The sequence below is a fragment of the Camelus bactrianus genome, chromosome 17, assembly GCF_048773025.1.
Source record: "Camelus bactrianus isolate YW-2024 breed Bactrian camel chromosome 17, ASM4877302v1, whole genome shotgun sequence".
Classification (NCBI taxonomy): Eukaryota; Metazoa; Chordata; class Mammalia; order Artiodactyla; family Camelidae; genus Camelus; species Camelus bactrianus.
This window is the reverse complement of record NC_133555.1, coordinates 11,535,924-11,548,807: the sequence shown is the minus strand read 5'-3', so window position 1 is coordinate 11,548,807 and position 12,884 is coordinate 11,535,924. Positions and strand designations below refer to the sequence as shown.

The window sequence follows — 12,884 nt, the reverse complement described above, 5'->3', positions numbered from 1 at the left end:
AAATATCCTAATTGACCATCTCACTAAAAGCCTTAACATTACTTAGCTACATACTTTTTTAAAAAACACCTTTATAAAAATGCATCAGTAAACTAGCAGGAAAGTAAGAAATATTCAGTAAGTGGATTTGGAACTAGAGAATAAAACTGAACATTAAAAAGTTTCCATCTTGATGAACTATGTGAACTGGGGCTTTGGATTTTGCAGCTTCACAGGAGGCTAGGGTCACAAGACAAAACCTAGACTCAACCAATAGGAAAGTGGAACATGAGAACACCTCCCAGAATAGACCTGGGACCCAAGGACTACATTCTTATAATAATATAATAAGAAACAGCCTTGCCTCCTGAAGGACTGAAGAGCAAAAGCAATTGCCTATTTCAAACCTTGGTGCTAAGTGGTTTTAGTAACAGATGAGACACAACGGAAAGGACAATTACTCAAGTACAAGATAACAGCTGAACAAATCATCCCAAGGCAGCAGAAAGGGATAAAAAGGAGCAAATATGAGAGAGAGAGAAGGAGAAAACGTTCACACATGTCTAATCAGCATTCCATAAGGAAAGAAAAAAAAAAAAAAGATGAGGCAGAGGCAATATTTAAAGAGAAGGCTAAGAATTTTCCAAAGCTAATTAAACATTCAGTGCTACAGATTTAGGAAGCCCAGTGAACTTCAAGCAGTGCAAATAAAAATAAAGCCTCATCTAGGATTATCATGGTCAGAATACCAACTCAAAGACATGATCATAAAAATAGGCCAAAGTTGCAATACAGTTAACCTGCAGAGAGATGACAATAAAACCAGCAGCTGACTTCTCAGGAGCATCCTAAAATGCAAGATAGAAGACAGAATCTTCAAAATGCTGAGAGAAACTGTCAGATTATTGTATAGCAGAAATAGTTTTTAAAAAGGAGAAGAAAACAGGTGTGCTTTCAAGCAGACAGAAACTAAAGTTACTGTCCAGCAGACCCTGACTAATGAAAGTCCTAAAAGATAGATTTTAAGCAGAATAAAAATGATTCCACATAGACTACCTAAGATACAAGGACAAATGGTAAGTAAAGCAGGTGAAAAAGGTTAGTATTTCCACATAAAGTCAATTGCACTAAACAATAAAAATAATGGAAACAATACTCTCTTGTGAAGATTAAAAAGAGAAAATAGAAGTCATGACAGTATTAGAAATAAATTAAAATGATAAATACTGCACAGTGGATTATCCATATGGTTAAAAAAATGAAATAAAGTTGGATCCCTACCTCACAGCATACACAAAGATCAATTCCAAGTGAATACAAGACCAACATGGGAAACTTACAACTCTTTTAAAAGGAAATGGGCATACATATTTATGACCTTGGATGGAAGAAAAATTTCTCAATACTGACAAAAATGCACAAATAACAAAAGAAAATATTGAACTTCATTACTATTAGTGTATTCTATTGAATAGAAATTCCCAAGGGGGGCAAATTTATAAGCTTCCAACTGGGAGAAGATATTTTCAATATATATCATTCACAAAGGATTAGTATCTAAATTATTTAAAGAATTCCCACTAATCAATAAGTAAGAAACAAGTAACCCAATAAAAACATTACTGAAAGACTTGATCTGATATTTCTTGGAAAAGAACATCAAATATCCATCAAAAATATAAAAAGATTATTATCATTGCCATTAGTGAGCAAAAATATACAAATTAAAACTAAAATGCCACACTCTTTCAAACCTACCATATTGACAGAAATCTAGAAGAGTAAATTTAACATAATATAAATGATATAAATATATGTATAACCTAGGATGTGGATAACCCCATGTAGCAGTGAAAATGAATGCATTTCGTTTTCAACATGCTAGATCACAGCTGAGTAAACAGAGCAAATCATAGACGAATATAAAGAGTGTAATTCCATATTTAACTTCAAAGGCAGGTAAGATGGAGTAGTTTTTTAAGGATACTAACATACATGATAAAATCAGAAAGAAAATCAAAGGAATGGAAAAACCAAAATTAAATATTTTAATTGATCATTGAGAGGGGAATAATTAGAATCGAAATGGAAATAGGGGATTTCAAAAGTAATAATATTCCTTTTCTTAGACACAGATTTTGATTGTCTCATGATTCTTTATGACTGACATTTATCTTCTATTATTCTGCCTGTTTTCAAATTTAATGATAAAAATTATAAACTAATAACCAATATATAATAGTATGTAAAAGCCAAAAGAGTATATGGCATGTGCCATAGTTTAGAAGGAGGTAAACTTGGAGATTGGAGCCATCAAGGAGTCAAGAGAAGAAAATGGAATTTGAACTGTGATAGGTAGTTTTCAAACTGGCAGAGGACAAGGGGGACATTCTGTACAAGCTAAAGGATGGTGGTATTAACATAGTGGACATTATTTTAGAATTTAATTTGTGTGCCCTTTTGTTCATCCATTCATTCACTCATTCATCAAACATAGCATTATTCATCAAACCACCCCAGTGTTTTTCAAACTCAAGGGTCCATGGAGTTGGCTTTAAGAATTACCAGGAGTGAGTTATTGCAGTTTCCACCCAAGATTCCATCATAGTGTCTCTGCTTTGACCTAAGGTATATATTAGGATTCTGAAAAACTGTCCTCTAAGAAAGGTGTTTAAACCACCGTATTAAGCAGCTGAGAAGTTCCAGAGGCATTGAAAGACCAGTATGCTACATGTTCACGTTGTGTGCTTCTGGGGGAACATCGTAGAGATGGAAGTAGTTGCAGTGCTATGCTCCGAGTGTGAGTGAAGGATGCCCAAGTTCTAGGACATCCTGGGGGAAAGAAAGTCTGCTTCAGAATAGAGAGGGAAGATACCAGTGACAGTTTCACAGAAAAGAAGGTATTTCACTAAATTTGATCTTTTGCCATGTGGATTAAAAAGTATATTCCAGAAATTAAAACAAACAAACAAACCTCTCTAATGGACCATATCATTAGGGTGAACATCCAATTTATCATCCAAACCAGGATACTTTTGAAAGCAAAAGGCCACGGTTAATAATTATCCCAGGACAGCAGGTGTGGACCCAGCACTGTCCTGGGAAAATCAGACTATGTCGTTATTCTCCTTTTCATATGTTGAATTCAAGGCTACATCAAACATTTTAAAATACTTTGTATAGTATGGGAAAAAAAAGAAATGCAAGAAGCAAAGGTTCCTACATACATAAATGATGAGTTAAATGGCCCTCATTTTCAGTACATTGCCAAGTGTAAGTTCAAGTGTTACCATAAACGAAAACAAATTTTGCAGCAGAATTTGGCAAGTTGCTGCTTTGTTTTTCCCCCAAATGGTGCCCATTAATTAACCTTGCTTTTTGTAACATTGTGCTTCTAGATACAGGGCCTTGCTTTGTTGTTTAAAACAAGCCATGGAACAGAAACCTGTTCTGTTTTTAAAAATGGCCAGGAAAAGCTGAGAAAACTTTTAATCAAACGCACTGGCAGTTGGTTGCAGTGTGCTTTGTTTTCCTTGATACCTTTGGCCATTTCTCTGTCACATAATAGCTGATTGGGACCTGGGAGCTAAAAATTCCCTTTTGTTGAGGGAAAAAGCCAGAGAAAGAATGGAGGGCTCAGGTATTTTCAGGCATCTTTCTACCTGAACTTTTTCAGTCTTCAGGCTGACTTTGAGAGGGAGGACCAAGTAGGAGAAATTCAAGGTGAGTTCTCCATGGGAGTCTTCACCATGAGGTTTTCCCTTAGACACCCCAACTGACCTCTCTCCTTTGTCTGTTCCCTCAACTGAGCCTTCTCTTTTCATGGCTTCCTGCCCCTCAATTTTGAAAGGATTGACCCAGACCCAGAAAAACTTCACAAGTTTTGACTTGTGCCAACATCCCTTGCATTAAATTTCCCTCGGGACATGTGACATTACTTATGGCTCTCAACCTCTGTTTCCTGACAGCAGGAGTGGTCATATACTTGGTGGGAGTACTTTGGCTGTCAAGTTTGTATTGAGCTTGGTTTGCAGGTGACAAATTCAGAGTCAGAAAGGTCCTGCCCCTTCTTTGGTGCCCAGTTGACACAGTGAACAGAGAAAGAGGGTTTTGCTACAACAAATCCCATAGATAGCTGCCCAGGCAGGTACGAAAAATGGCACCTTCCAGAGCTTTTCACAGTGTCAGTGTGTGCTTGTGCACAGCCCCACTCTTTGGAGTGATTCAGAAATCAGCTTATGAGACCCCTCCATTTGTCTTGCCCTTGGGAAAACCTCTGTGTGCCAAATGAGCATCGCCTCCGTATTAACAGTTCTTCAAAGTCTCCTCAGACGTTGAAAATAAATTCTGAATTTTTCAAGAGCGTTTCAGTAGGGAGTAAAATCAGGAATTCAGTTCAGTCCACATTCAGCTGGAACAAACAGTGACTTCACGGCAATAAAACTTGGTAGAGTGCTTTGTGATGGAGCCTCAACTACATTTCACAGCAAGCGCTTTATTTTCTAAATAATCCGCTTTCCTTTGCTATTTGTAAGTAAAAGCAGATAATAAAGTAGATTAACGGACTCTCCACAGAGCATCTGGGTTGCAATGAGGAGTGTGGACAAACCCACAGAGGTGGTCTCATTATCCCCACAACTGCTTTTTGAAAAAGGCTTACATGGTCCCATTCTTCAATTCCATACTCTGTTTGCAGCTCACATCATATTGCAATTTTCTCTTTGAGTTCTGAGATTTGTCATATTAAATTGCTCGACTATCATTTGAACTGAGAGTTATGACAGAGATGTGATAAGCTGACAAAAAAAAAAAGTCCAGGGCAGGCAGTCGGCTCCAGAGATTCAGGAGCATATAGCATGTAACCTGGCTGTTCCCTTTTTATTGCTTCTAACTTTCTTGTCTGTGTCAGGACACAGAATTACTGTCAAGCTTAAAAACAGTGTCAGTTTCTAATACGCATCTTCTTATGAACAAACATATAAAGAGCTATCTCCCATTTTGTGATCTGGCCCACTTTTCCCACCCCTCGTGTTTCTATATTTTTACATTTTCAAAGATATAGATGTGAACGCAAATACACTGCTGGTCTGTGGTGGGCCATGATGCTTCCTAAACTGTGTGTGCTCAAAGCTAAAATATCCAGCAAAGAAGTAAAATATTTAGAGAAATACAACCACAAGTGTTTACTGAGCACACTGTGTGCCAGGTTCCAGGGTACTAAAGGGAGAATACAAAAGTAATGTAGGCAGGTTATCTACAGGGAAGGCAGAATTCCCACCTAAAGGGGGAAGGAGAATTCTGTAGGAGTTTGGGGGAAGCTTTGATTTATTTTGACTAGGGATGTCCTGGAAGACTTCATTAGAAGAGATACAGTTTGAGATTGACTTTGAAGTGTGAGACAGTCTTCACAAAAAAGAAGTGCTCATTTTTAAACATGTTTTCACTGATACCCAATATCCAAAGTCTTGAAACTCACTGGCTTTCATTCATTTCATTTAAATCCTTTTTCGTAATGCACACCAGACATAGTGTCCCAGGATGTTGTAAGAGGATACACAATGAGTACGTAGGCACACACACACACACAGATTTAAATAAGTGGTTTTCACTGTTTGAAGGAGATAAAAATGAATATTTCTCATTCTTTATCCCTGTTGTTGCTTCTGATCAATTTCCTTTGTTCTCTAGTGTTTCCTTGGCTCTACATCTCCCGTTGTGAATGCTACTGTGAGAGTATTCATAATTCAGAAGCTACAGCTATGCTGTTTTCATTACCTGATATTCTGTGTGGGATTGGGGGGCGGGGGCAAGGAAGAGAAAAAAATAAGACAGCTAATCCTTGAATTGTATTAGTTCCGAAGTCCGTAAGTATTCAGACAACTTACTGAAAGGCAATTTGGTTAAAATAAGCTCTCTCTGGAATGTTATTGGCTGACTGAAAAAAAAAAAAAAAGTAGACCTTGTTACTAATGCTTTGGTGTTTAAATGTGTGGTTCTCACTAAAACTAATTTACTGGGCCAGGCTCTGCACTCAGATACACAGATGATCCAAGGAAACCAGCCAAAAAACAACAAAACTCTCTTTGTGTCTGTGACCAAATGGCCTGCTCTGTCGTTCACTGGGATGGCTGGTTGATGTTTGAGGGCCGATGGCTAGGAGATCTTCCGAGTGACTCACGGCTAAGGCCAGTTTGGCTCCTGAGACCGCACTAGATCAGTAGAATTCCCCAGCTTTGTGGTCAGCACTTTCAGTCATGTTAAGGACCAAATCAAAGCAACTGTGCTGCAGTTGCATCAGATACTCAGCCATCTACCAGAAAGTGGTGTATTCTGTCATCTCTACAGACCCATTTAAAGAATGACTGCAAACCAGAGATAAGATTTTTACTGAGGAGCACTGTTTGGAGAAAGCTTTGTAAGATATTATGGGAAATTTCAAAAAAAAAAAAGAAAGAAAAGAAAGACATAATGTCTGTAGCATCCTGAGTAGTCATAAAAACAAGTGTTAAATTTTTAACATTGTTTCCTTTAAAAGGATGTGCTCTTTCCATAAACATCTGTATTGTCACCATTGCTCGGTAGAGCATTTCTAATTATATATTTTTTTTACCACAGTTGAAAAAGTCAGAGATGATATTTCATGCCATTCATAGTTTTTATATATATTTTAGACGATTCAGAAAATATTGATTAATATTACAAGGCTTTATCCACTGACATTTTTATACTATAGGTGGAAGTTAAACGGAACAGATGTTGACACTGGTATGGATTTCCGCTACAGTGTTGTTGAAGGCAGCTTGTTGATCAATAACCCCAATAAAACCCAAGATGCTGGAACGTACCAGTGCATAGCAACAAACTCGTTTGGAACAATTGTTAGCAGAGAAGCAAAGCTTCAGTTTGCTTGTAAGTAGCAATTATATCATACTGCAAATGTGACTTTGAGTTTTTGTGCCATTTTACCGGTAAGCCTTCAAAACAGTTTATCTTCCAAAACCAAACAGATTTTAATTTGTTATGCGATCTTCTTTACCCTTGTTTCATATCTGGGAAATACCTTGTTTGTAGGATAAATTATAAATCTGGATGGGAAGATGTATTCCGCTTTTATAAGGACTGAGATAGATTGAGTATATGATAGTTTGGTTCTATGATGCTTTGTACACATAAATTCACAAACACTCAAATTTACACACGTATGAGTCTATATGTAAAACAAATTACACACACATTACAAAGAGAGTATGTAAAAACAAATGAATTGCCAGTAGCTCAATAGTCAACATGAGAAGTGCTTTAACCATAAAGCTCAGAGCTGGAAGAAAAAACACTTGGCAGTGTATTAATCTTATAATTCTCTATTTTTTTTCTTATTGCATAGAATAGGAAAAGTTTAAAAACTAATGAAAAAGCAGAAAATAGAGACAATCAAAGCTTTACCTTTTATATTTCTGGTTTAACGCATTTAAAAAACAAACTGCCATCTCTTAAGAGCACCATCTAATAAAAGTTTATGAGCGTATGAAAGATAGTGGAATCTGGAATTAGGAAGTTGAAAATGAAATCCGCAGGCAAGAGCAGTGAGTACACATTTGAGTAGAGATGCCTTTGAGGATTGATGAGCAGCTACATTTTTAAGGGTTCATATATTTGATTGAAATATATGATTATACATTTCCTTGTGTAAAATCCCAACTCAGATAGCAGTGCGTTAATGTCAAAGGTTTCCTAATTACAAAGTCTGTTGGCAGTAACCTTGCAGAGTATTCTCATTAACAAAATCCTCTCTGGGAACTCAACATCAAATATACCTAATATCCAGTGCTTAATCTATTATTGCCATTTGCTGGCATGTTTTGGGCTGAGAAATGAGTTTTCTCATATTAGGTGTATATGGGATTTCAAGATTATTTTGCTGGTGAATGTCTTATGAGCTAGTCCTCCAGATAATCTGAAGTGTACGGAGTAATCAGAGAATATGTCTGATTGAATGCTACAGAACCCAAGTGTCTGTTTCTCTTGGTTTAACACAAATCTATTATTTACTTATAACACAAATATCACAAATATATACTTATTTTTAACAAATAAATTTTGTTGGATTCATTTGAGAAAATAATCATAGACTCTTAGTGTAGGGAAAATCTCTGTATTCAGTTAAACTCTTGCACTTCTTTGAATTTTGGATTTCCTAGGATAGGAAATTTTGAAAACAACAACGGTGACAACAACAGAAAAGAGATTAACGTAGCATTACCAACCCTTTGTTTGTCTAATGTATGACATTTGATAAACAAATTACCGACTCTTAAGGTCGTCCTTTTGTAAAAGTCCAAGTGTTTCTACTACCAAAAATATCTGAGAGACAGACTCTCATATACAAGGACAGTCGTTTAAATGGAATAGTTTAGCCTAAGTAAAGCTGTGCCACTCCTTTTGTAGTTGAGTTGGCCTGAATTTGGAATCCCCCCCTACCCCCTGCCTCCCTGCTCATCCCACTTCTTATGTGCCTATCATCCTTGCCACCCTCAGAGTCCTTGGCTGATAATCACTCAGCTTGCAAAATTCTAAACATCAAGAGAGCTCATCCATTCATCACAAAGCTTCCTGATCCGTAATTGCTCTAGTTGCTCAAAAATACAAAAGCAAGCCCCGTATCTCTTCCTTATATTGGAGCTGAATGTCTAAATGTCTGTCACTTTCATTCCTAGCACTTGCCGTATGATTGTGGTTAGGCTGCAAATATGTGAAACTCTGTTCATGTCCCTTGTCCCAGAATTCTTTTTTCCTCCAGGTACTTGATCCCCAACCATCTGTACAACACTCACTTATGTTCAATCGGCTATTAAACTGTAACCCTATAGAAACATACCCAATTCCATGCAGGCACCTTGACCTTTGAAGAAGACAGTGGGAACACTAATATCCCATGATGTGAACTTCTTCTCCAGTGAATGGGACTGACAATGTTACTCACATTTTTTTTTAAAATTAGAGCCCCAGTCTCATATTTTAACTTTACGTCATGTAAAATCGAAAGAATGATTTTTCATGAATGGCTATTAATCCCGAGCTACCCCATCATGTTATTTTATAACCTAAATTCAGAATATTATATTTACCCCTCTTAAATTCACCTTTTGAGTAGTGACCCTTTGTTCCCTCACAGTTTAAATCGTTTTAAATCTTTTTAAAAAATCTGACATGTTGATTATCCTTCCACCTCAGTGTCAACAGAAAATGTGATAAGCTTGTGTCTATTCAGATAATTGATACAAAATGTTGACCAGGACAGGGCAGCCTGCCAGTAGAGACCATCCACTACAATGAAATTAAATTTTAAATCAATGTTCTTTACATACTCTGTTCCACTAGCTACAGATTTACCCAAACACTATAATCAAACCCCAGTTTCTCCTTACTTGTTCTGAAAGTAGTGAGAATCTTTGCCAAATGTCTTGGTAAAATCAAGACATACTGTTTCTAAAAACATCTGCTCTTACCTGGTGTCTGTGTGTCTTCTCTAGATCTGCTTTAACCATTTACCATAAAACAGCCCCAGTAATCTTTTAAACATGTACATGAGATCATTCCACTTTCCTGCTCTGTGCCTTGTACTGCATGCAGAATAAATCTCAAATTCATTACCACGGTCTCATTTTAATTTCTCCAGAATGACAAACTATCTTTCGCACCAAAACCTTGATACTTTCACTCCCTCTGCCTGTTGGGTTTTCTCCCGATCCTTCACATGCTCCCTTCTTATGATCCTTAGCCCTTAAAACAGGTGTGACCTCCTAAGGGAAGGTTTCCATGCCACCATGTCTGATGTAAGAAGCAATTCCTATCATGTCTTCTCCTCTCCTCTGCCTGTCTTCTTGGAGTCCTCTACTCTTCTATGTAAAGCATCCTCTTTTTCAATCCTCAGGACTTAAGGAGACCTGGAATGGTTTTCGGAATGATTTTATATGCTTATTTTTTCTCATTGTTTGACTCCTATGATAGAATCTAAGTGCTAAGAGTGCTAAGACCATCTTGTCCATCCTTACACTCCAGACGTAAAGACTTAAAGTCTACAGCACCTTGTATGTATGAATAAAGGAATTCCTTTATTAATTGCTTGTTCAGTGACACAACAAAGAGAAAATACATGTATAAGGTTATTTTGAGGGTGATGTATTTTTATAAATTGGGACCCTTTCTAGTCTAGTCATTTTCCGGAGTCCAGCCTCTTTATCATGAGTACATAATAGCTTGACTTTTTTTTTTCCCTATCTTTTTAAATTAAAAAAAAAATTTAAAGGCATTGCCTTTATTCAAAAATCATGTTTAATTAAAATACTTTTCTTCAGTGGTATAAGGTGAATCATGACAGTGACATCTTTTGAATGTTACTGGGTAATTGCTTTCACTCCAAGCATTTTCATAATCATTGAGGGGAAAAAAATGTTGCCTTTTGACCACTTTACTGTAGTTTAATATGCAAATGAGATGATGTCTTTCTTTTTAATCATACGATTTTATGGCTGAAATGGACCTGAAAGGTTTCCTGACCTGTGTCTTTAAAAAAAAAATGAATTGAAGATTGAAGTAACTGAATTACTCATTATCTACATAGTTATTAAGTGAGGAACAGCAGCCTCAGCTCTTCGTCCAGGGCGCCCTGGCTTGCGTCTGCTTTAGACCCACTTTGATTTATAAGAAAAGCATCCCTTCACCTCTGTCTAACATATCTGAACTTCAGATTTCATTTATATACCTTCTGTAATTTTATCCATAGGACAATCTTACAAGGTAGACATTATTTGTGGATTCTTTAAAAAATATTTTCATACTGGTTTTATAGACAGAATCTGGTCATCTCTTGTGTTTAGCACTTTAAAGATGAATTAATGCACATAAGCAAAAATTCTAGCTAATGGAAATGATGCCTCTAACCTCCCTACTTTTTTAAATTCAGTATCTTTAGTGCCAAAAACCTTCCTTGATTAACAGGCACAGCATAATTTCAGTCACGCGTGATGAGTTGTGGACATTTTCACGAGCATAGATTATCGTAATGTAATTTGGAGCACATTTTGTTTTCGGCCTCCCTGCAATTTTAAGCTGTGGGCGATCACTTCTCTTGCTGTCACAGAGCCTATTTCTAACAGTAGACTACTGATACCCTTTCTGTCGCTTACTCCTTCGGTTTCACCTTGGGCTAGCAGACATGACTGATTGATTTCCCAGGGTCTACCCAGCGCCTGGCATTTAGTAAACTTGCAATAATAGTTGTTGAATAAATGAATAAGTAATACGAATTGGATGTTAAAGTCATGAGGCCGTATTTGGGGCATGAGTTGAACCACTGCATCCAAGGACTTTCTGTTGGTCCTTGGGGAGTTCTTTGGAGGTGGATGTGAGTAAATCCACCTTGTGGCTGTATAGAAGACAGTAGACATCCTAATTCCACCTTAGGGTATGTTTTGGGACAGGAGGCCTTAACCTGACTAATAAAAAGGAAGTCCATGCGTTGAACACATCAAACATGCCATCAGAGTTTGTTTGTATCCTGCACACCTGGCCTGAGAGTTTGTACAGCTTCAGTGATGTGTTTAGGATCAGCTTTCCTTTACTCTCCCCTTCATCCAATGGGTAGAGCAAATTGACACGCCTGCTTTCCCCATAACAGCTAAAACTGCACCCTCCTCATGGAATTCATGTGCAAACTGTAGATTTGGGTGCTTAATAAATTGTTTCTTCCAAGATGCAAACTTGGATTTTTTTAATGTGTTTAGAGCCTTTGACAATGTGGCACATCCATCACGGATTTCTTTTTTGCTTTTAATTTTTTAGCTTCCTTGATGCTGTCATAATGCTGATTTACTGTTAATATTGAAAACCATAATGTGGTATACCACAATTATGCATACATTTGCTATTCTAATTTTAATATAATTGGTTTCAGGTTCCATGATGAGAATAATTAATAACAATATTTCTGCTCTAAAAGTTAACATGCAGATTTCCAATTTACTGCGAGTAGGTTGTAAAACATTCTGAATATTGATATTTTATGGTAAATAACTATGGGTTGGCAAACTTTATATCCCCAAACAGTAAATGACATCTTATTATAAGATTTTTTTTTTTAACTCCCACAGCATTCCTCCCCCATATGTGAAAAAGATGTACTTTAAATGTAGATTATTATGAAGAGCTTCCAAGAGAATAATCCCGTAACTCCAAATGTTAGCCTGCAGACTGATTGCTTTGTAAACATTGTTTGGGGCCTTCTTCCTGGAAGAAGTTCAGCTGTTTTGTAACAGTTCAGATCTTCAAAACTAAAGACTTAATGCTACTTGTCCTCCCCTGTTGTGGATGACTATAATTCATACATAAGTACCTCCACATTGCTTATGGTCAAATTAAATCATTTCACAAAATCAGTTGCCTGCCTGCTGTAGGGAAACTGGCATTGTCTTGGCCTTGGGTGAGGTGGTGTTCTTTTGAAGGAAGCGGTGGGTATGCTGATCTCTGTTGGTATCTCGCCTGAGCCGGGAAAAGAAACTAGATTGGTACACTATTCAAACCCTGCATATCTACCACCTGAGCTTGTGTTCAGGGGATGGGAAAAGAAGAGGGAAAGGGGGGCAAAAAGAAGAGGAAGGATGAGGATGATCAATGAAGGGGAGACTCAGGTGCAGAAACCACTCCATGTTGGCCTTCTTTATGTAGACAAAGCAACGCAATAAATTGATCCTTTCTGAGGTTAATATCAATTTACTTTATCAGTTATGGGACAGCCAACAATTTTTAATGGTGAAAGTATCACATTGATGAACAACAGCTGATTAGATAACGTCACTGAAAAAGGTCTTTCTGTTGGGGACTGTAGGAGTTCTCCCTAACTTGGACAC

At 37.1% G+C, this 12,884-nt stretch overlaps 1 protein-coding gene across 5 annotated transcripts in view; it reads left to right on the top strand.

The window, feature by feature from the left end:
* The window catches only part of CNTN4 (contactin 4), an 814,349-nt gene that overhangs the window by 536,328 nt on the left and 265,137 nt on the right, over positions 1-12,884 (top strand). For all 5 annotated transcript variants that reach the window (XM_074344450.1, XM_074344446.1, XM_074344447.1 and 2 more), the window contains one exon: positions 6,713-6,888. In XM_074344450.1, the coding sequence (XP_074200551.1) occupies positions 6,713-6,888 (176 nt within the window). The remainder of the gene's footprint in view (positions 1-6,712; positions 6,889-12,884) is intronic.